Here is a 22968-nt window from a genome sequence, read left to right on the forward strand (position 1 = left end):
CTCTTTTATCCAGGAATGTCTTGATTTCTCCCCCACTTTTGGACAGTTTTGCTGGATAGGACTATTGGTTGACAGAGGGGTTTGTTTGTTTGTTTGTTTGAGCACTTTGACTATATTGGCCCACTGTCTTCTGGCCTCCAACGTTTCTGATGAGAAATCTGTATACATTCCCATTGAAGATCCCCATATGTGATGATTTGCTTCTCTCTTGCTGCTTTCAAGATCTGCTCTTTGTCTTTCGGAAGTTTGATTAGAATGTGTCTCAGTGTGGCTCTGGGTTCATCTTAGTTGGGAGATTCTGAGCTTCTTATATATTTATGTTCCTATCTTTCACCAAATTTGGTTAGTTTTTAGCCATTCTTTTATTTTTTTTTTTTTTATTTTTTTTTATTTTAGAGGGAGAACGTGCAAGCAGAGGTGGGGGGCAGGAGAGAGAATCTCAAGCAGGCTCCATGCTCAGCTCGGAGACCAACACAGGGCTCAATCCCACGACTCTTTGATCATGACCTGAGCCAAAATCAAGAGTTTGACGCTCAACTGACTGAGACACCCAGGCACTCCTAGCCATTCTTTGAATGTTCTCTGCCCCTTTGCCCTCTGGGACTCCCACAATGTGCATGTTGACCCTTTTGATAGTGTCCATAGTTCTCTTAGGTTCTGTCCACTTTTCTTCAATTTTTCTCTGTTCCTTAGCCTCACTGATGTCCACTGTTCTATCTTCAAGTTCATGGATTCTTTCTTCTGCCCGCTCAAGTTGGCCTTGGAGGCACTCTCGTGAATTCTTCACTGCAGTTGTAGTTTTCAGCTCTGGAACTCTGGTTTTTTTAGGTTTTCTGTTTCTTTATAGTTCCATTTTGCTCATACATTTTTATTTTTTTTTTTGGCTTTCTTCACATCTTCCTTTAGTTGAGCATCTTGAGAATTGTTTTAAAGACTTTGTTTAGTATATCTGCCATTAAAAGTCTTTCCCAGGGACCAGTTCTGTTGTTTTCCTTTGGATGGGACATTCTTTCCTATTTATTTGTATGCTTTGTGATTTTTGGTTGAACGCTGGACATTTAAATCTAATCATGTGATAAGTGAAAATCAGATACTTCCCTCTTCCCCAAGGTTTACTGCTTTTTGTCTTCTATTTCTATCATTGTAAACTCTTTGCCAAGGATCAGACTGAGGTATAAACTTCTACTTTTCTCAGGTCTTTCTGAGCCTTTCCTTGGGCATGCACAGTTTCTAATTTCCCCTGTATATGCAGTTGTTTCTAAACATCCTATTTTATCATCTGGCTCCTGAAAGGGGAAACACACACACAAACTGAAGCGGGGGCAGGGGCATCAGACCATTAAGTCCTCTGGCAGCCAGGCTCTTTGCACCTGTGATCTGAAGCAGCAATGAGTGATCAGAGCACAGATTCTCCAAGGTTGTAGTTTAGGGTCCTTTTTACTCACCATAGCTCCCCTATGGTGTGTGCAGGCTGCTCCAGGAACACCTGCACACCTATGTGGCTAGGGTTGGGGGATGGTAGTGCTTCTGTGCTACGAGCTGAAATTGATCAAAACTGACCACAATGTCCAGTCCAAGTCTTCTAGAATTTGCAAGTCTTTAACAGACTCCAGAGTTCCAAAATGGTTCTATCAACACAGGTTTGATTTTAGCCATGATATTTTCTGTGACTGATCCCAAGAAAATTCTAGGTATCAAACCAACAAAACCACGTACTCAACAGTTTAAAAAAATACATCTTTATTGTGTTTCAGTGTTCTTGCACGATAGATACCTAGCCATATAAACTTAGTCTCCATGTTAAATATAAATTAAGCAAAGAACTATAAACAAATCAGCAAAACTGCTGGAAAATCCCTCCAAGCCATGAATCCTTATTAAAGGTGCACACTGGCATGAGAAAATGTTCTTAAATCACCATATTCTGAAAATTGTTACCTGCTGCCAAATGTAAATGTTTAAAGAAGCAATCAATAAAGGGCAAAGTGATATGGGAGAGAACTGTGGTGGGTTCCTCAACTCCACATCCAGTGAGTCAGGCAAGACAAATGGCTCCATCTGACATTTCAGCAAAGTATCATCTTTGTGTAAAAACAAAAGATCAGGGCCTGTCCTCAAGCTATAGGGAAATGCCAAAGCAACCACCCAAGAGCATGGCCAGAAGCCTTGGAAGTTACATGATTCCAGAACATGAACCCCAGAGGGCCCAAAGATGAGGAAAACATCCATTCCACCCCAAAAGCCATTCCTAGAGCTCAAAACCAGATCACTAACAATGACTGAGGATCGGCACAGACCCTGAAAAGTCACAACTGTAGCAAAACATACACGAAGACATATAAAACCTGGAAAAGTCTTGGGTTTCAGAACAGAAAGGTTCAAACATTAACCTTAAGAGAGGTTTTTTTACTGTGGCCAAAATACCCAAGTTGGGACTGGCCTCACGTGTTTTCCCTATAAATTCTGAGATCGAAATCCTTGAGAGACAGGAGATGCACATTGTCTTTGGTCATCTCTCACAGAGGTGCACACACACAGGGGACCTAGTGTCCCAAGTGTCTCTGTGCCCCCTTCAGAGCTGGAGCAATCCACCTGGCTTGTGGCATGGTAATGAAAACTACACCAGGCCCAAATCCCACAGAGAGGGCAAAGTTCAGCCCCAACAGTTTCCATTCCTTACCAGGAAACAGGAGTCGTCTGTGACTGCCCTCCGAGACCCGTCTCTGAGCTCAGCGGCGAAGATGGCAATCGCCGTTTTTCAGGTGAACGTGGGCTCAGATTCCCACGGCGGGGTCAATTACGAGGCTCTGAGGCCGTGGGGCTGCGGACGGTGGACATGAGGTGCGATTTGTAGGTTTTGCTCAGACCCGTCATCCAGAACTTGAGCAGCTTGACATTGTCCTCCTCGGATGCTCCAAGGATACTGAGGAGCTTTTGCGTGTCCTCTTTGGGCCGACTGTCCACCTTGGTGAATTTAAAGAGGACCTTCACTTTGCTGAAGAAAATCAAACACAGAGCGCTCAGACACCACAGCATAATCGCACCAGGGCTCTGGGCTGAGGCTGGACGGCTTCAGGACCAGCCAGAACCCTGCAGGCGCCTGCACACCCCAGGACCTCTCGCCTGCCCCGCACTTCCGCCCTGGGTCACATGGCTGGGGCCTCAGGATGGGGGAAAACGCACATTTTCTTTAAATTCATTAAAGGAGTTCAGTGCTCCCAAGCTTCATTATATTATTAAATCAGGACAAGGTCTAATTGAATTTGACAGAAAATTACTAAGGAAAAATTACTAACGGAATAACTAGTTAGCTTCAACAGAAAGGGAACGTCTGTTATCTGGCTTTCAGATTTTTAAAGTTAATTAAGCAGCAAAAATAACTGCTTCTCTTGGAGGCACGTGTCACTCCCATATCACAGAGGACCTGCATGGGGACGAGGAGCGCTGACCCTGCTCGAGGCCACCCAGCTAACGGACTAAATGGCGAAGATGCTATCTGAACCCACGCTGTTAACTCCTATTCTACCCCATTTCTCACAGAGGCCACGGCTTCTTCTTCTGGAAACAGCTTCTGGCTCTCGCCAGCAGAATATAACTGCCGCTGGCTGCCAGCCCGCCCCCGGGGAAAGCCAACTCTGGGGGCCGACAGGGCGTGTGCTCACTTCATCCACTCCTCCTTGAGGCAGACGAGGCACTGGTCCACCACACCCACAGACAGATTCTGGTTGCTCAAAGCAGCTTCCATCTTGTTCAGGATGGTGGGGCCAACTGGGAACAAGGGCGGGGCCGTCAGCGCGATGGGGAGTGAGAGGCAGCCTCACCCTCCTTCCCGCTCCCCCTGCGAAAGGAAGCCCTGCTCAGCAGCGCCCACCTCGGTCCGCGGCTACGGGACTTCCACTGGTCACCACGAACTCATACTTGCTGAGGGACTGGTCATCCTCGCACCCGACCGGGTGGAGGCTGGAGCGAGGGGCTGTGTGGGCCTCCACGACCACAGCAAATTCTGCAGCGACACAAAACGCACCGCTCGGGGAACCTGCCTCCCGCCGCCACTATGAATCATCTAGGATCACAGAGCAGAAACACCTCCCCGGACTAACGCTTGGGCATCAAAAGCCTTTTCTAGTGTACTTGTGAATACAGGTTAAGCATTAACTCTCGCCTCAGCGAACGCATTATGTTACAGTCACTACTGATTACATACCTCAGTTCAGCTAACGCCAAACAGCCCTTGTGGCAGGGTCCCGCTGTTAGCCCCATTTTATGACAGGGGAACAAAGCGGTTTGGCTCAAGGTCATACAGTTAGTAGTGGTGAAGAAATTCAAGCCCATCTCTGACACCAGGAACCCGTGTTCCAAAAACAGGTGCCGTCTGAGGGACTCAGGACCCAGCCCGGGTGCTGACTGCAGCGGCAGCTCAGGACTGCTGGGCGCCAGAAGCTCCGCCCGTCAACCTCCTGGCCACCTTGCATCGGTGTGCTCGGGTGCTCAGAGAAGCCCCTGGCTTGCCTGGGGAGGCTGGGATTTACACCCACGCCGACTGCTAAAGTCCCCAAACCAAAAGACGAGGACGCTGACTAGATTGTTGGCTCTGCCCGGAGGAGGGAACCTGCCAGCACCGAGGGAGGGGCTAGGCTGAGCAAGCCCCACTGTACTCAAGAACATCAAGGATGGATTTAAGGCACGTAAAAGAGTCGTCGTCTCCGGAATCCTGTTGGCATCACCAACTCAGCACAATGACATGACGAGAGCCTGGCAGCCATGTGTGTTGTGCCCACCCCCAGGACTGTATCCTGCCCTCCACCGAGAACACATCCAGACAAGCCACCCTCACTCTGAGGCTGCCTTGTCCAACCCTCACCCGCTTCACGGACAGAAAATCGACGCCCAGAGCCGCCGGGAAAGCTGCTCCTCCTGCTTCGAGCCAGCAGCATCCTCACGTCCACGGCGGAGACCCACTTCTGCTTGTGTGCCCTAAGGCACAGGGACTCGGGTCAGACGGGAAAGGTACGCACCTGAGGACAGCACGTGGGAGGGGATCTGCACATGGGGGCTGAGCCCCAGGAAGTTGCACCGGTAGGCCTCCTCATACTGGTCGCTGTAAGGGATGATGCGGACGCAGCCCACCGGCAGCATAGTCTAGAGAGGACCCAGTGACTCAGGCTGACACCAGCTGGAATGTCCCCCGCCACTGCCTGTCTCCATCACCCACACCCCAAGCGCCCTCTGCAGCTCAGTGCCAAGCCTCTCTCCTCCCAGAAGGCATTCCTGGTCACACAGCCCCACTGGGGTGTCTCCCACACGGCCCCGACTCCTATTCCGGCAATCAGTCATACAGGACTTATGCTACCTCTTGCTTTGCGGTATTAATCTATCGATCTTCGGTTTCTGTCTCTTCCCTCATCCCACAAAAACATTTTAAGCTTTCTGACAGATTGTGTCACAATCATCTTGTGCCCTCAAAGGCCTAGCAAGATGTGAGGCATGCACCAGGTTTCTGATGACTTAAATATCATCAGAGTCAGACCTACGCCTTGGCGCCCTCTGCGCCACTGGGGCACAGACAGCATGGTAGACCTGCATCCCATCTGACTCATTGGGAATGTTCTGTGCCCAGGAACATGTGGTGACCCAGACCTGCTTCTCTGGTAGCTGTGAACCATGCCCGTGACTTCTTGGAGGGATTTGGGGATGGGGTATAAGGTAGTCAGTTATCAATCTATCAGGGTAGCACAGACTCCTTCCACTGGAAAGAACCACCATTGATGGCTGCCATTTTACACAGTGGAGAAAACAACACATATCTTAGATTCAGGCACAAACCTTTACACTGAGCCATTAATGCCTCTTAACATTCACACCCAAAGTCAGGATTTAAAAAAATAACCCACTAGACAAACCCGGTCCTGCTACAAAATACTTAAGAGAAAAAATCCTCTTACCCGAAGAACTTCAAAAGCTGACTGGACAAGGTCTGCGTCTCTGCTTTTCCAGATCACTTGATTCCCCATGAGAACATGCCAGGCCAACATGCGAAAAGATGGGGCACCCAGGACCTGAAAGATATAGTTCAGGGTTTTCTCTGTGAATTTTCTTCCATGCACCTCAAGTTATTTGTGTGCTCTCTGGACAGGGAAGGGAGATGGGTCAAGAGAGAAGAGCTGGTAACTAGCCTGCAGCCGGGAAGATGCAGCAGGAAGCCTCTGGATTTGCACCTGAAAGCCTAACCGCAAAGCCCTTGCACACTTTGAGATCTTTTCTCCAATTTTATTTTTAAACACTTGAGGCAGAGAATTGCAATATTCACTTTCTCTCTATATATACTCTATTTTGCTGAACCATTTGAAAGTAAGGGACAGGCATGACACTTGAGCACCCAGAAAGGACAGGGCTCTCCGACACAACCCAGTACACACCACACCCAGAAGCCCCACATGCATGTGCCACCAACCCAGTATCTGGATCCCCAAACCTCTAACAATATCCTCTATAGCTGCTATTCTTTCAATCCAGGATTTACTTAAGGATCACGACTGTTTTATTTATTCTACTATCTTTATCCTACTTTAGCCAGAACAGTCCCTCTCTCCACCCGACTTTTTGTAACTTCCCTGATACTGGCATTTTAGGAGAATTCAGCCTGTTATCCTATGGCTTATGAGCATGGCTTTAAAAAATAAAAAGGGAGGCTAGAAATACTACAGATTTTAGAAGACTCTTATAGCTTCAAAAAATACTCCCACTTCCCATGGAATTTAAGATTCCTTCCAACTTTAAACTACATGAGCAATCGACAAGGATGATTTTAGCCAAATACATGGTTTTGATGGGTGACTGTTCCTCATCCAGCCCCACGGAGCATCTGCCATTAAATCAGTCCTTACTCCATTTTCCAAAACAGAAATATCTTTTGATAAAACTCACGCTCACTGTAAAAACAGCCACAGAAAAGTATAAAAAGGGACTGTCCTTACAATCTTGTGACCTCTTCCTCCTGTATGACCAAATATAACCATGGTCAATAGTGTTGCGTGAGACTCCGTCTCTGCTACCGCATATAAACACACCTACCACCCTGCACAATACACTGCTTGCTCTCTTCTTTGTGTTTAATGACATCCCAACATTTGGATGCAATTCCTTTGGTTGGACATCTGGGTTCTTTCCAATTTTTTGTAAGAAGGGCCATCATTTCTACTTTACAAAGCGTCTAGGCTGCAGGCAAATCAATAGTGACGTTCACTTCCTTTAAAAGGTTCCAGAATGACACGATGAGAGAACCGTGAGAAAGCCAACCACGCAGGTCTTTCTTTAAAACAGACACGCACGTCATCACTAAAAGGGGAGCACACATCCTGTGGCTAAGAAACCCCAGACGGCCACTGCCGTCTTCAGCCAGCCATCAAGGATTTTTTTGGTTACTCCTAACCGACACTCCGGCCGGCTCTCGAACTCGACGGGCCAGAAGGACAAAGCGTGCTGGATGAGGGGGCTGGGCTCTTCTCTAGAGCTTCTGAGTGGGGGTGTGCTTTTCTGCCGCCTACCTGCCTCATGTGCCGAAGGGACTTAAAGACAGACAGCTTTCGGGGCTGCCAGTTTCCACAGTCTGAGAGCAAGGAAGACTCTGCTCGGCATTTGGTCAGCTCCCGCCCTTCTGCACCGTCTGGCACGACAGGGGCTTTCTCCTCCTCTTCCGCCTCAGAGTTGTCCCAGCTTTCTGATTCCTCTTCTAAGTCTGCAAGGCGGACGACACAGACATTTATGAACATGCTGCCCCTGGATCCCTTCATTCCCTGGATGCAAAAGGGTAGTGTCCGCTTTAGCACAAGGCATCTCCCGATTTCTGGTTTGGGCCAGCTTTCATACATCTTGTTCTCGGAGCCCCGGGGTGAGCAGGGAGGGTTGGTCTGCTTACTTATTTAGTTAGCTCAAAGCCTCACGTTGCATTAGGAAGCAGGCACCTGCAAGACTAGGAGCTGCTCACGGTCATGGAAAAATGCAATGCTGAGCAAGCTGACAGCTCATTCACTGAACACTTCCCCAGGCAGGTGTTATACTGGGGGTGGCCACACGCTATTCCTCTTCATCCTTCCAAGTGTCCTGAGGTCAGTGCTATTCTCATTTTACAGATAAAGAAATACTTGTTATTTCCATTAATCTGTGTGACAACTGTCACAAATGAGGACATCTTCATTCCGTGTTCCGAGTGAGACCTGCAGGGAAGAGGCCTGATCTGTGCACACAGAACACGGCAGGAGCAGAGCCAGGATCTGGCCCCAGGTCTGTCCAAATCCAAGTGTGTGCTCGGAGCTAAACTACAGTCCAAGACATGACAGAGAGCCCCGTGTGCCTGCATGTCTATCCTTCCTACAAGCTCGGATGGACTTGCTTGGCTCTCTGTGTAAATACTCTCACCAACAGACTACCCTTGCCATCTTCACTAGCCTCGAAATTTCTAATTTCTAATCAGAGTAGCAAATGGTTCTGGGCCCGACTTGATCCACGAGGACACGAAGGCGGACAGAACGGCTTTGTTTTTCAGAGCTTGCCCTGCTCCTGATACTCTACCCCCTTCTCCCACTCAGGAAAGAAGCATGTTGGAATCCAAGTGCGTGCGAAGTCACCTGACTAGGAAGAACCAGCTCCGATTCATTAAGGTCCATTACACGCAACCTGAAGCACGTCAAGTGTTACTGGTAACACATCACACACGACATACGTCACAAGTCTGGTTTACCCAACCCCGAAGCTGAGGCCGTGGACCTAGATCACCAAGAATCAAATCACCTCCGAGGGAAAAGCACGGCCCGGATTGAGACCAGAGCTTCCTGTGCTGGTGCACAGCGCACCAGAATCACCTGGGGAGTTACTTAAAACCCCCAGGACCCTGAGCCCCAGATCTGGTCACGAACTTGGGGAGGACTGCCCAGACATTGGAAAGGCTTGGGAACCATCCTTGACAGAAACCTTGGGTCTAGCTGAAGCATAACATTTTGTCATTAAAGAACAAAGAATGAGAGACTGTCTAGAGAGACCAAGCACCTGGATATTGTAAAACAGGGACAAGAAAACCTTTAATCAATCCGTCCTCTCCACCCTCGAACAACCCCAACTAGCAGATTTTCCCAACCTGCCCAGAGCAGTAGATTCTTTCATAGGACTGTCAAAAAGGAGACAGGAAATCACGATAAAAACACCCAAGAATAAAGGGCAAGCCCTTGCAGATACTCCCCCCGGTTTCCCATCCTTGGGTCCCCTTCATGAGGACGGAGGAGGGCCTGGAGGCTATGACGTGGCCCCCGCCAGCCACCACAGGCAAGGCCTCCAGCACGGGCTCTCCCGGCTCACCCGCAAGCTTCTCCATCTGGACCAAGGTGTCCTCCGTGGGGGCGCCCTCCAGGAGCTTCTCAGTCAGCCGGCTGCCGCACGCTTTCAGGAGCCTGGAGAACAAAGCACCGTCTGTGAAGCGTTCTTGCCAGAAGAAAAACGGAACCTGAAGCCAGGCAAGCCTTTTGATCTGGCTACTAGTTTACAGAGAATATGGGATAAAAGATCACACTGCAGTTACATTGAGCCAAATCCAAAACAAGAATTCTGCAGGACAAGTGACCCAGGTCCTCCAACAAAAGGCACGGGAGAGTCGGTGGCGGAGGCACAGAGAACAATGTGCAAGTGGAGGGGTGACCCGACCCCACTTCAACGGTCAGTTCTGAGGCAAAACAGAAAAACTGAACATGGATTGGGCTGGATGATACGATGGAATTTGTCAGTTTTGCTGGATAATGGCTCTATGTTTGAAATGATACAACTAAAACGTGCTTTAAGAAAAAACTCCGGGGGCGCCTGGGTGGCTCAGTCAGTTAAGCATCCGACTTCGGCTCAGGTCATGATCTCGCGGTCCGTGGGTTCGAGCCCCGCGTCAGGCTCTGTGCTGACTGCTCAGAGCCTGGAGCCTGTTTCAGATTCTGTGTCTCCCTCTCTCTCTGACCCTCCCCCATTCATGCTGTCTCTCCCTGTCTCAAAAACAAATAAACGTTAAAAGAAAAAAAATTAAAAAAAAAAACAAAAAACAAAAAGAAAACACTCCAGAAAAAAGTGAGGAGACAGAAACAGCAGTAAAATGTTGGTAACTACTACAGCTGGATGATGAGGGTGTGCAGTCCATTAGACTATTTATTCTATTTTGGGTCTGTCTGAAAACCTCCCTAAATGACGGTACATTGGGTGGGGGAGACAGATACTTTCTCTTGACGTCACAGGTCCTCAGGGGCCACCCTCAAAGATCTTCGTTCTAGGTGCCTCATCTGTACCTGGGCCTGATTTCGACGACGAGGCCCCCCCCCCCCCCCACACACACACCTGGGGCCGCTGCTGCACAAAAACGAGAGTTTGGGAGTTTTCATGAGAACATCTTACAATGGAAGGAAGAGAAGTGATCTGAGGCCAGAGGCCAGACTATGGTGGTTTTCAAAGGCAATCCTTTCCTCCTGACTTGACAGGTGTTAGCAAATGGCACACTCCTCACAAACAACAGGTGCTTGCTGTGACCACGCCCACAGCACCACCAGCTTGCCAGATGACTGCAGACCCAACCGATAAACTCCTGAGAACCTGAGCCAGAACCACTCAGCTAAGCCACTCCCGAATTCCTGACCCACAGAGCTGTGTGAGAGAAACGTTTATTGTTGTAGACAAAAAAGGGAGGTGATCACTGCTCTTGGTATGGGAGCATCATTTTAAACATATCACAGGGAGGGGCGTCTGGGTGGTTCAGCCAGTTAAGCATCTAACTCTTGGTTTCGGCTCAGGTCATGATCTCAAGGTTCATGAGTTTGAGCCCTGAGCAGGGCTCTGCACTGATAGTGTGGAGTCTGCTTGACATTCTCTGTCTCTGCCCCTCCCCTGCTCATGCTCTCTGTCTCTCTCTCTCTTAAACATTAATTAAAAAACCAGATAAATAGGGGCACCTGGGCTCAGTCGATTAAGCATCCGACTTCAGCTCAGGTCATGATCCCACGGTTCGTGGGTTTGAGTCCCATGTTGGGCTCTGTGCTGACAGCTTGGAGCCTGGAGCCTGCATCAGATTCTGTGTCTCCCTCTCTGCCCCTCCCCCGCTCACTCTTTGTCTCTCAAAAATAAACACTGAAAAAAAAATTTTTTTTTTTAAATAATAAACCAACAGACCACAGGGAAGTGAGTGCCACCTAAGTCAATCTTCCACACACTCAGGGGGAGACGCCTGGAGGGAAAGGAGGACCGTAGCCCGGGTCGGTGCCTGCCAACAAGTACACAGCAGAGAGGCACTGAGGGGAACTCATCCAACAACCTTTCTCCCCAGATTCATGCATAACCCAACCACTATACCGTGACTGTACCCATTCTAACTGGTGCTAAAAGACCTGAAAATCTCCTTACCAAGCAAAGGACGTGTGCAGGCACGCCCACAAGTTGTCATCGCTTGTCAAGGAGGTCAGCGAACGAGCGGCATTACCATTCCTTTGGTGCAGGAATGGTGTAAAGGCCGTGTTCATCCTCTGGGCACGCTGTGGGCATCCGAACTGCTCTGCTTCAAATACCTGAAATGAAAAGGGAAGGGTTAGTCTTTTTTTTTTTTTTTTTAATGTTTACTTTTGAGAGAGAGAGAGAATGTGAGAGGGGGAGAGGCAAAGACAGAGGGAGACACAAAATCTGAAGCAGGCTCCAGGCCCCGAGCTGTCAGCACAGAGCCCAACACAGGGCTCGAACTCACAGACTGTGAGATCATGACCTGAGCCAAAGTCGGACGCTGATTCGAATGAGCCACCCACACGCCCTGAGAAGAGGTAGCCTTTTAACCAAACCAAACCAGCCAAGAAACCCAGAGCCAGCTCATTCACAGCCAACATCCCGGATCCTGCTCCTGAAAACTCAGTCCCCCTCTGAAGGGCACAGAAAGTGCCGCCAGCCTCACAATTCCAAACAGGATGGTTTTGCTTCGCATCTTGATTAGAAGCCACCCGAGGAAGAGGAATGGGGTAAGTGCCCTCCTGTCCCTCTCCCACAACCCGCTCATTAGGCACTTGACAGTACTCGGGTGGCACGTGTGGGGGTGGTCATCAGTGTTCCTCTGCAAGTATTTCCAGTCCCAGGCCCACGGAGGCTTCCACGGAGGGACCCGGTGGGGGGGGGGGGGGGGGGACACGTGCCCAGTTCTGGCAATGACGGAGAGAGACAAGGCCCTCCAGCACCGTCTACCCCTCCAGCGGAGAAACGAGCAACATTCCCCTTTGGCTGTGGCTCCGCCTGCTGGGCTGACTGCAGTAAGCAGATCCCCCCACTTCCCTGCCATGGACACAGAACATGAACAAAAACCAAACTGTGGCTTTGAGCCACCGAGCTCCGGGGGCTGTCTGTTACCACAGCATGACCCAGCCTATCCCGAGAGACGTGATGCCACAGCTAGAGGCCTACGCTGGTGGTGGGTCCACAACACGATTAATGGACAGGCTTCGGAAATGAAGGTCAGAGGAAGCACAGGCACCAGGGAGACACCAGGGCATTCGACCGCAGTAAAGAAGCCAGAGCTGGAGGAGAACTGGGACAACAGCGGACTCCAGAGAGCCCAGTAAAGCAAGCAGGACTGACGGTGAGGCTCATCACCAGCCCTGAGTCTGAAGGCAGAAGATTCAGACAGAACAACAGCCACCCGTGCTCTGACCACCCCCCCCGTCGGCGTGAAGATCCTCCCCCACTGCCACCCACTCTTTCTGTGGGGTCACCTTGAGTGCTTTGCCCTGAAGTTCGTCAATGATCCCTCGGATCTTTCCAAGCAGGAAGGGCCAGGAGTTGATGAGGTAAATCCGGTCCATCATGATGGCGATGATGCTGTACCAGCGCTGGAAGCCCCGGGCCAGGCTGTCTTTGATGAAGAAAGTGTGGCTAAACACAAAACCATGCTGCTCATCTCCAAAGAAGATGGGGCCTTCACGGCCAGGGCAGACCTGTGAAAATCAGCAGTCATTCCAGGACACAGTCCTGTGCTGGCTTTGGTGACACAAAGTCAAATCCTCCTCCTCAGACTTATCTCTCTGGCCTAATTAACTAGCATCTGTCATAGGAAGAGTGGGAAAGGTGGGGGCCAAGACAGGAAAACTGCTTTCATCTGCTCCTGGGATCAGACTGTCTAAAGATCACATTCGTTATCATGGATTGCAAGGGCAAGTAGGTTCATGACTTTTGTCTACCTTGCGCCATAAATAACTCCTATTCAAATATTGTAAATACTCCAGACTCAAATTTGCCATTGTCACTCATCTGGAATACACTGGAGAAGGTCAAAAGAGTCACCGTAGGGTCCATCCAATGAAATCTGCATACTTCGTTTATAGGAGAAAAGTTAGGTCTCCCTCATGACATACTCACTCTTACTTTATACACAATTCTATCTGGCACAATCATCTGCTTCTCGCAGATTAGCCAACAGGAAATCACAAAGAGGGAACGAGCTGCAGGTAGGCACACAGCGACCGTAAGTGAAAACAGAGAGGCGCTCAGTGTGTCTGCTCAAGTCAGTATGGAAAAGGGAAATTTTACCACTGGGATTATGAATTCGTGACAGGTACAAACATAGACTAAGAACTTGAAATCAAAAGACCTGAACTAAGACTTGAAATCAAAACAGCAGCGGGGTATAGCTAAGGAACAAACTGATTTACCCTTCAGCAGGTTCTAAGAGCACACGGTGACCACTGAGGCTCGTAATCATGACAGAGACGATAAAAAAGTGGTATCTGATATGGTAAATGAAATATCCTAGAAATACTTAATATCTTAGAAATATATTCACCAAGAATGAACAGATAACAGAAGTCTGTTGCTTGAAATTATAAGCTAGCAACCATTTAGAAAACTGGAGTCCAACCCAACCTATTCTGGCGTTCTAGAGACCTGGGGCTGCTCTGTGCTCCTACTCACGGATCCACGTCCTCTTCAGGGCAGGACTCTGTCTTCCTCATCGTAACCAGTACTGAACTTGTTCGGGGCACCTTGGATGTGTGTGATATCCCCAGAGTGCCCCCTGGGGTCATGGTGCTCACCTCACAGCTCAAGCTCCGCACACAGGCCTGGCGAACAATGCTGAAGAGCTGGGGGTGGTTGGGGTGCTGGTGACTGACATATTTAATCGAGGTCTCTTTATCATGGCTGATATACCCAGGATGGCCTGCAGCAAGTGACCGGCAGCCCTGCCCCCCAGAAGGAAAAGAGAAGCAATTAGGAAGCAGGTAACAAACTTTCTTGTGTACATGGGAACAAAAGACTCCATCGATTTTCATATAAAAATAACTGGCTCCTAGAGTACTTATCTGAAGATCTCAAATGTTTCCTGAATAGGAAAACCAGGACAGAGCGATCACAACGATCATCAAGAGTGTGAATAAGAGGTCTAATCTGAGCACTTACGTAGCAGGTATTATGAAGAGCTCTGCATACATTACCTCATATAATCCAAAGCGCAACCCTATGAGATAATTACGGTGAGAATCCCCATTTTACAGAAGGCAAAGCTGAGGCTCGGGGCTGCAAAGTGGCTCACATACTATGTGCCAGCCTCTGTCCTTGGTCCTGACATAGCCACTTAGTGAGGGCCTCAGGAGGTTGCCAGACTTCCAAGCTGCTGCAGCAGCCTGAGAACACAAGCTCAGATCGTGTGCTGTGGAGCAGATCGACTGGTGGCCCCAGCTGCTGCCCCTCCGGAGCCACCACCACCTTGGTGCCGAGATCACGCATCCCGGAGGCTCTCCCCACCCTGAGACTGCACAAGAGGGTATGGAGGCAAGCCCCTCCCGTGAGATGCAGGACATGGCAATTCCAGCTCAAGGACACTGTCTGCCCAGCCCTCCTCTTTCCTTCCTCCTTCTTCACAGCTGTCAGACTTGTTCACCGCAGCGAGGCTCTCCCCACCTTCTGCTTCCTCACGGGTGTTTCCGGCAATAAACACAGCAATCCTGGGCATGCTACCTGCTTCGCAGTGGAATCAAGCTCATGCAGTTGGATTCCTGTTCACACTGCAGTGACAGGTCTAACACTGCCTCTGATTTCAGGTCCCGACCTAGAGCTGTCACTCAAAGCAGCAGCCTGTTGAGGGAACTTAAACCTCTCATTCCCCAGAGCTCACAAAATGACACCAGAAGTAACAGCCAGGACCCCACGAGAAAACTTCCAGAGAATACTGGACTAAAGGAAGCGGAGCCTACGATGGGCTGGCATGCAGACATGAGCAGCAGAGGGGAGGGCTGAAAAAGCAAACGCTGGGGTGAAGGGAAAGAACTAAAAGGACATGGGAAGAAGCAAGCATATTCCACAGGGCCCACAAAGAACGGTCCGTGCTCACACCTTTCCGTGAGGTCACGTCCACTGCTCTTAGTCCCACAGGGTGTCCTGCCCACTCTCCAGGAGGTCAAATACACAGCATGAGTCCCTGTTGAGAAAGAAACGTCTCCAACACCCTGAGAGACACTTGCCTCGCACATGTCTGACTTTTTGGGCCCCGGGCTGCTGGACTCAGCGCTGGCCCCTTCCGCCGGGCTGTGAGCGCGGATCCGACTACTCATCTGAATGCCACCTTCCTCCTCCTCGGCCTGTTCGCCCTGCCCAGGGCTGTCCCCATTCCCAGCCCCCTGAGGAAGTGGGGCGTGCAGAACTTCGGTGCAAAAGAGAGTGCGGGGGCCGTGGAGCTCACAGAAGTGACAGAGAGCGACGATGGCGTTCATGGTGTCCTGGAGACAGAAGGGGGCCTGTGTGTATGGGGGGTGGGGAAGAGAGGAAACAACATCAGTGCCCAGCCTGTGTTCACACTACAGAACCTGCCAACTCCTCTGGGGCAAGCACAGGCACTGGGGAGACGCCACCGACAGGCTTCCTGGCCAGCAGAGGTGGGTCACCCACCCAGCACTGTGTCAGGTGTATGGGAAAAACCACGTCTTCGCTCCGTGCTGACCAGGAGTCACAACAGAGGAAGGAGGATGTAATTCAAGGATCACACAGAAAACCCTTCGTTACAGCTTGTGACAGGGCTACAGAGTAGACAGCACGGAAGAGAACACATGTGCGAGTGACGATGGGGCAAACGTGACACAAATAAGTAACAGTGGGGTTTGGAGGAGACACTTTTTCAATGTATTCAACCAATAGCAGTTGTGCTGGGTGATAGGCCACCGCCCTCACGGAGCTTACCCTTAGGAGGGAAGGGACACACGACAGACTGCTTCCTCTCCTACGGTGCCAGCCTTGGGAAGGAAAGTAAGGCAAGGCCAGGGCAGAGAAGTGCTGGAGAGGTGGGATGCGGTTTTGGACACAAGGGCTCGCTGAGTGAGAGCTGAAGGGAGCCGTGGCGGCGGAGGGGGCAGGACTAGGGGTCTGTCTACCGAGATGGGTGACGAAGGCAGAAGATGAGGAGGAGGTGGATTTTAGGAAGCCTTCTAGGCCTTAGTAAAGACTGGAATTATCTACAGATTGGAGAGCCTTTGACAGGTTCTGATGAAAAACATGGTAAAGGAGCATAGTGGCCAGTGGCCAGGATCTAAACCCTCTTCTCTTTGGGGACCCCCTCCCCCATCACGGAGCCGAAGAAGGCGAGACATCCTCCGTCCTCATCCCCCCGCATGGACATGACCAAGGCTTGGCCAGTCAGAGGCACCTGCCCAGGAAGCTGAACCCAGGGAGACAAAGTGGCAGACCCAGTGCGAACACGCATGGGGGGCGGTGAGCAAGTCCTGGGTGACAGGGTCCTCAAAACCCCACGTGGTGTGTCCGTCACTACGTCCTCCCAGCAGCCTCCCTTCTCCAGCCAGCTCGCTTACTCTGCCACCCAGCTGGCATCTCGCAGACCATCTCTCAGCTGCCATGACTACTACTGCCCCTGCCCTGCCCCTGTCCCTGAGGGAGGGGCTGGAGCTCGAATGTTACAGTGGGAATGGCAGAGGCCAACACAAAACAGAAACTGGAGAGAAGATCAGCTGGGCTGATGTGAGTCAGGCATGGGGATCAGACGGGGATTACGTGCCTGGCACGTAGGGAGAGCTGGGGCACCTCCCAGAGGGAAGTGGCAGTGGGAGAGGAGACATGGTTAGAGAGACAGCAGGACATGTAGCTGGAAAACCCTGAGAGCTGCGTGGAGATTCCAGACCGCGCTATCAGGGAGCCCCGAGCCACTCCACAGACCTCTACCCGACTCCCCATCCTCACCATTTCGTTCTGCCTGGCACGTTCCTGCTGAGAGGCCTCCCGAACCAGCACCCCAGAACACTCGCTCACTCCCACCGCCTCACTCTCCCCTCCTCTGCACTGTGCTTCCCTGTACAAACATTCCCTAAGTGGCGACAGGAGTCAGCCTGAGGTTGTATCTACAACAGTTCCTGACACGCACAGTAGGCGCCACATTAAAATACTGGACAGGGGATTTGGGAGCTGCCCGTAACAAGGGGGCAGTTGCTGCCACAGGAAGTGGAGAACTCACTGAGGATCTCTATGGGCAGGAGAGGTTCAAGAGCACAACCATGGGAACAGCAGTCTGAGAGCCTAGTGGCACGAGACCCAAGTAAGCCAAATGTAAATAGGGGTTCCACCAGGCTCATTCTGGTGAGATTAAGGAAATGATGGTTTAAGAATCCATTGTGAAAGGGGTGGTGAGGTGACCACTGATGGAGTAAGAACCTCAGAAAATTAGTACTAAGACCCAAAGGCAGAGGCATTAACCCTGGAAAAAGAGGCCACATCTTCCTTGAGAGACATAAAAGGGAAGAGAAAGAAGTTTCCTTCCAGCAAAACATTCGCATGAAAGCAGCACTTGGCTAAGCTTCACCCGACGTGTAGAGCATCCACACGAACCTTTACACTCGGCAAAGTCACACGTCCACCGTCCCGCCTACACAACAGCGTGCAAGGCCATTTCCAGATGAGTCAGGCAGGGAGGCCATACTTCAGCTCTAAGACCTGACGTTTCCTAGTGAAGAAAAAAAAAAAAACAAAAACTAGAGTGAATTCTAAGAGCAACTGACTTAGTGATACACAAAAAGCAAGCAGTTACCACCGACTTAAAATCAGAACATCACATGGGGCGCCTGGGTGGCGCAGTCGGTTAAGCGTCCGACTTCAGCCAGGTCACGATCTCGCGGTCCGTGAGTTCGAGCCCCGCGTCGGGCTCTGGGCTGATGGCTCGGAGCCTGGAGCCTGTTTCCGATTCTGTGTCTCCCTCTCTCTCTGCCCCTCCCCCGTTCATGCTCTGTCTCTCTCTGTCCCAAAAATAAATAAAAAACATTGAAAAAAAAATTAAAAAAAAAAAAAAATCAGAACATCACAGAAGAAGACGTGGGGCTGCCCACGGCTCTGAATGGCTTCGCGGGCCTCTTGCCTTTTGAGCAGCAGCGGACAGCAAGCTGGGTTTGCAGCCAAAATGTGAGCTGAACTTTTACACCTCTACAGGAATGTTTCGTAAAGGATTTCTTTAGATAGAAATATGTCTTTTTAAAAATACAAAATATTTAAAAATATAAGGTCATCATCCTTCCTACCCTTGGTTACAAGGGGACTGCCTTGGCAGCACCCACACCATGCCAATTCAACCCTTCAGACCTTAGACCTACAAGTTTCTCTCTTCCTCGAATGGAAAGGAAAGATCAGAGATGATGTTGCTAAGCTACTTCCCAGCACCCATGGTCAGCCTGGGTGATTCTCACTAATAGCTTTTTGGTTTTGCTTTGGTGTTTATTTTGTTTTTATTTTTTAATGTTTATTTTTAAGAAAGAGATAGAGTCAAGCGGGGGGAGGAGGGGGCAGAGAGAGAGGGAGACACAGAAACTGAAACAGGCTCCAGGCTCTGAGCTGTCAGCACAGAGCCCGACGCAGGGCTCGAACTCACGAACCGTGAGATCAAGACCTGAGCTGAAATCAGGCGCTTGACGGACAGAGCCACCCAGGCACCCCCTTGTTTTGTTTTTTTTTTTAAAGAAAAGCAGTCCTGTCGGACAAGAGGACAAGACTTCTGACTCTTCCGATCAGGAGTACTATGGTGCCAGGCAGCCAGTGGAAGACAGGGAGGTACCACTTGGCTCTGAAGTCACACAGAAAAAGCCTGTCTCCAGCTCTTACCTGCCAGGTGATGTCCAATATCTTATTTATCCTCATCTGGCACCACCCTAAAGCTGAGAAACAGAGGAACCCCCACCTCTCAGGTTAACCACTGCACGCGGCAGCAGAATTCTGAGTAGCAGGAGATCAGTTCTCTATTCATTCTCCAATTCCAATCTCATCAGATGTTTACTGAAGAAAACAAACTGGCTTGAGTACGCCTAACAGTTCTTCGCTTCCAGCGAGCCTTCCGGAATCCAAGGAGGCAGAAATCTGCACACGCGCTCACACCCCACCCTGGCCAAATCTCTTCGACTTTATATTCCAAGAAAGAATCCAAACAACTGGAGGAGGCAGGGCCCTTCCCACGGCCCCCCTCCCCCAGTGGCTGAGGCTGGCCCTGGGCCTATTTCATCCCCACTTTCTGTGGTCTTCTCATAGGACCACAGAGGATCACAGAGGGCTTTGCAAAGAAATCCAGTATCATAGTAGCTCTTAGCCAGTAATGACCATCAGAATCCCCTGCGGCTTCTCCACCTAGTCTCCCACAGGGGAGTCTCACTAGGTCAGCAGCTGGATCTCGGCAGGTGCAAACTGAAAAGTCCCACAGGGGATTACTTCCAGCTCCAGCGCAGTCACACCATGGTGGCTTTCCTATTCCCACTGCCTTCACCTGGTTTTTGGTTTACGAAGTGTCCTGATGTGTGACACCAGTAGGGCACACACAGTCACCTGCCGCTATTTCCCAATCTCTTCCTAACAATGTTGGTAACCCAATGCCTCCAGCACTTTCTCTGCTGTGACACGGAGCCCCAGGGCCACTCTGGCGGGACACCACGGGCTGGAGAACCAGTACCTCCTTTCAGCGAACCCTTGCCCTCTGCCTCCAATAGCTGGGACCTCAACCCACAATGAGCCAATTCTTGGGGAAACATTTTTCCCAGGTGATAAGGGCGCATCTAACAATACCCACCAAACTGGAGGGAAATGTGCTCTTCTACCATCCTTCTAGGCCTATCGGCTCATCAGAGTGCCCGCCTCAGAACGCCAGCCTGAGGAAAAAAGAATTTTGACACACCCTCTTCCCTAAACCAGAAGGCAGGCAAAACCCGGGTGGGAGGGATGCCAAGAGTGCAGTCTCCCGGCAGCATCTCTAACGTTGGAGAATAAACCGACGACGCTGATGGGGTCTGCACCCATGTCACGTTCCCCATCTCTTTACGGTTCGTGGATTTGCCCCGCACCCCACCCCGCCCCGCCTCCATCCCCACATCTCAGGTTCTCTGCAACCCCTTCCGCTCTGGCCCCCCGCCACTCCGATCACTAACACCGCACAGCAACTCAGAGCCCGGCTGGGTCCCCGCAGCTAACCCGAAGGCGGTCAGGCTTCTCCAAGGCCCACAGGCGCGGACCCATTCCCCTTCCCCGCCCCCAGGGACTCCCTCCCGCCGCCACCACCCTCCTCCCGGAAGCCAGGCTCCCTTCAAGTTCCACGAAGCAGCCCCGACAGCCCCTCTTCGAACTGCCTGGACAAGCCAGGGGACCGCTCCGGGGCTCGCTCCCGCAAGGGCAGTCGGGGCCGGGGTCGCCCCGGGGGCCGCGGCGGGGCTGAATTCCAGGGGGCGGAGAGAGCTCCGAGCCCAGCTCCGGCGCCCGGGCCGCGGCGCACCTGACGGCGTCTTCCTCACAGGACCCGCCCTCCGCCCCTGCTCGAGCTCGTCGGCCCGCGGGGACACCCACCCGTCCCCGCGCCTCCCGGCCGGCAGGGGAAGCCTCGGTTCGGACCCCGGCCGCCTCACTCACCAGCGGCCGCTGCAGCCGCGGCGCCCAGCCCGAGGCGCGTGACTCGGCCGGGCCGGACCATCCGCCCACCCCCGCGGGGGGGGGGGGGTGTGTGCGGGCCGGCCGAGGGCGCCTCTGCACCGCGACGCGAGCGGGGCCTTACCCAGCCCGCACCCTCGGGAAGACCGCGCGAGCCCGGCCACGCGCGCTCTGACCTGAACCCGAAGCGGCTGCCGGACACCCCCGTCTTTCGCCGCCAGGCTTCCGCGCCTCCCCCCCACCGAGAAGTGCGGAATGGTTTCAGCCGCGCCGGCCCGGCGAATGGAGGAAACTACGGGGGGAGGGAGGGGAGGATGCTTAAAATTAAAAAACATTTTCAACAGAGATTTGAGGAAAAATATAGCCAGCTTAGTATAGTACTCCCGGTCCACACCGAAGAGAAAATGAAAGAGAATGGCTGACGTTAGAGCGGGGTAATGTCTTATAGTGTCACCTGCGGCTTTTATTAAATTGTCGACGGACCCCGTCTTCGGTGGGACGTGCGGGCAGGTGGCCGGGAGGTGGCCGTCACATGACCGTGGGCAAGCGCGCGACGCTGTGCTGTGGCCGGTTCGGTAACTGGAGGTGGGGTGCGGCTTGAGTGCGCATGTGCGTGACCCACTCACCTACCCGAACTATAATCCATCCAGGCTTTTTAAAAAATATGAGTCAATTATTAAGCAATATATATCTTTAAGACCGACCCGGGTGCCTGTTATTGAGTCTGTCTACTCAAAGATTAATTTTAAGGCCATCAGTGCAAGGTGTCACATCGGTCCTTAAAGTGAAGAGCTAGAGGGATGTGAATCACACCCTGAACCGCAGGAAATTCGGTTTGACCTACGAGATGGTGCTGCCACCTTGTGTCCGGGCCGGTCCAGAGACCGCCGACCTCTCTGGGCGCCTTATGGCGGAATCCTGGTCCTTGTGACTGCCGCCGGGGGTGTCCAGAGGGCGGTTGTCTCAAGTGTTGGGGAAAAAGCATGAACCATTTTGAAGTAGAAGTAGGTGGTTGTGTTATTTCAAGTAGCCGGGTCATTTCTTTCTCTCTCTGAATTTCCATGTTAGAAGACAGAGACAAAATTACAATTTGTTTTCTGTCTTCTTTTAGTGGTGTGATAAAAGATGAAGGACTATGGGAGTTACGAGGTTAGGCATTGCCTTTATATGTTTACTTCTCCTACCGCTCCAGTTCCTCTTGATACTGAACAGCACAAACTGAATATATTGGCTAGTAAGTCACAAGATAATTTTTGAGGGAAATAACAGAAAACCCACAAGGATATACTGATTTGGAATTCTGTTTTTTTATTTTTGCCATCAACAATTCAGATACTTGAGGAGTGCCTGGGTGGCTCAGTTGGTAAAGCTTGGAGCCTGCTTTGATTTCTGTCCCCCTTTCTCTGTTCCTCCCCCGCTCACTCTCTCTCTCTCTCTCTCAAAAATAATTAACATATTTTTTTTTTTTTTTAATTCAGGGGTGCCTGGGTGGCTCAGTTGGTTGAGCGGCCGACTTTGGCACAGGTCATGATCTCACAGTTTGTGAGTTCGAGCCCCACATCAGGCTCTGTGCTGACAGCTCGGAGCCTGGAGCCTGCTTGGGATTCTGTGTCTCCTTCTCTCTCTGCCCATCCCCTGCTTGTGCTGTCTCTGTCTCTCAACAATAAATAAATAAATGTAAAAAAAAAATTTTTTTAATTTCAGGTACTTGAATTTTATTGAGTTTGCGGAATTCTTTGAAAGCCTTAGTGGAAAGATGCAAGAAATGTTTGCAGCCACCTCATGTGACTGTGCCTTTCCAATTTCTAAAAGAAAACATCGTTGCCAACATTTGTCAAAGTGAACAGGATTTACCCTGAAAAATTACCATAGCAGCAATGCTAAATACAAATCTGATTAACTGACTTCCACACTATAAGGAAGTAATTTACAATCCTTTCCAAAAATTTCAGTTACCATGACTATTTTTATTTTACAAGATTAATATATTACATATTATATATTATATATATATATTACATCATATATATAAGCTGCTTGCAT

General features: G+C 50.8%; 1 protein-coding gene across 5 annotated transcripts; it reads right to left on the minus strand.

Moving 5' to 3' along the window:
* Positions 1 to 1718: 1718 nt before the first annotated feature.
* FLCN (folliculin) lies at positions 1719 to 20973 on the minus strand. Of its 5 annotated transcripts, XM_040452989.1 has the most exons (14): positions 20774 to 20890; positions 20078 to 20156; positions 17866 to 17980; positions 15501 to 15773; positions 14076 to 14222; positions 12759 to 12980; positions 11416 to 11576; positions 9349 to 9440; positions 7545 to 7735; positions 5943 to 6056; positions 5016 to 5139; positions 3872 to 4003; positions 3663 to 3768; positions 1719 to 2995 (listed from the first exon to the last, which is right to left on the minus strand). In XM_040452989.1, exons 4-14 carry the CDS (start codon positions 15747 to 15749, stop codon positions 2794 to 2796), a joined length of 1740 nt encoding a protein of 579 aa, XP_040308923.1. In that variant the 5' UTR covers positions 15750 to 15773; positions 17866 to 17980; positions 20078 to 20156; positions 20774 to 20890; the 3' UTR covers positions 1719 to 2793. The 5 variants fall into 5 exon arrangements, with proteins under 5 accessions (XP_040308923.1, XP_040308925.1, XP_040308926.1 ...); XM_040452991.1 differs by lacking the exons at positions 20078 to 20156; positions 20774 to 20890 and adding an exon at positions 20908 to 20973; XM_040452992.1 differs by lacking the exon at positions 20078 to 20156 and having other exon boundaries at positions 20774 to 20897.
* Between the last annotated feature and the right edge of the window lie 1995 nt (positions 20974 to 22968).

This window comes from Herpailurus yagouaroundi, unplaced genomic scaffold (assembly GCF_014898765.1).
Source record: "Herpailurus yagouaroundi ecotype Mexico unplaced genomic scaffold, PumYag 208, whole genome shotgun sequence".
NCBI classification, from domain to species: Eukaryota; Metazoa; Chordata; class Mammalia; order Carnivora; family Felidae; genus Herpailurus; species Herpailurus yagouaroundi.

Excerpts from the sequence above, each read along its gene's own strand:
- FLCN (XM_040452991.1), bottom strand. The coding sequence starts at position 15,749 with ATGAACGCCATCGTCGCTCTCTGTCACTTCTGTGAGCTCCACGGCCCC. Across the intron at positions 11,577-12,758 it reads TTCAGGGCAAAGCACTCAAG|GTATTTGAAGCAGAGCAGTT; the intron begins GTGACCCCACAG and ends TTTTCATTTCAG. Across the intron at positions 7,736-9,348 it reads CCAGATGGAGAAGCTTGCGG|ACTTAGAAGAGGAATCAGAA; the intron begins GTGAGCCGGGAG and ends TCCGCCTTGCAG.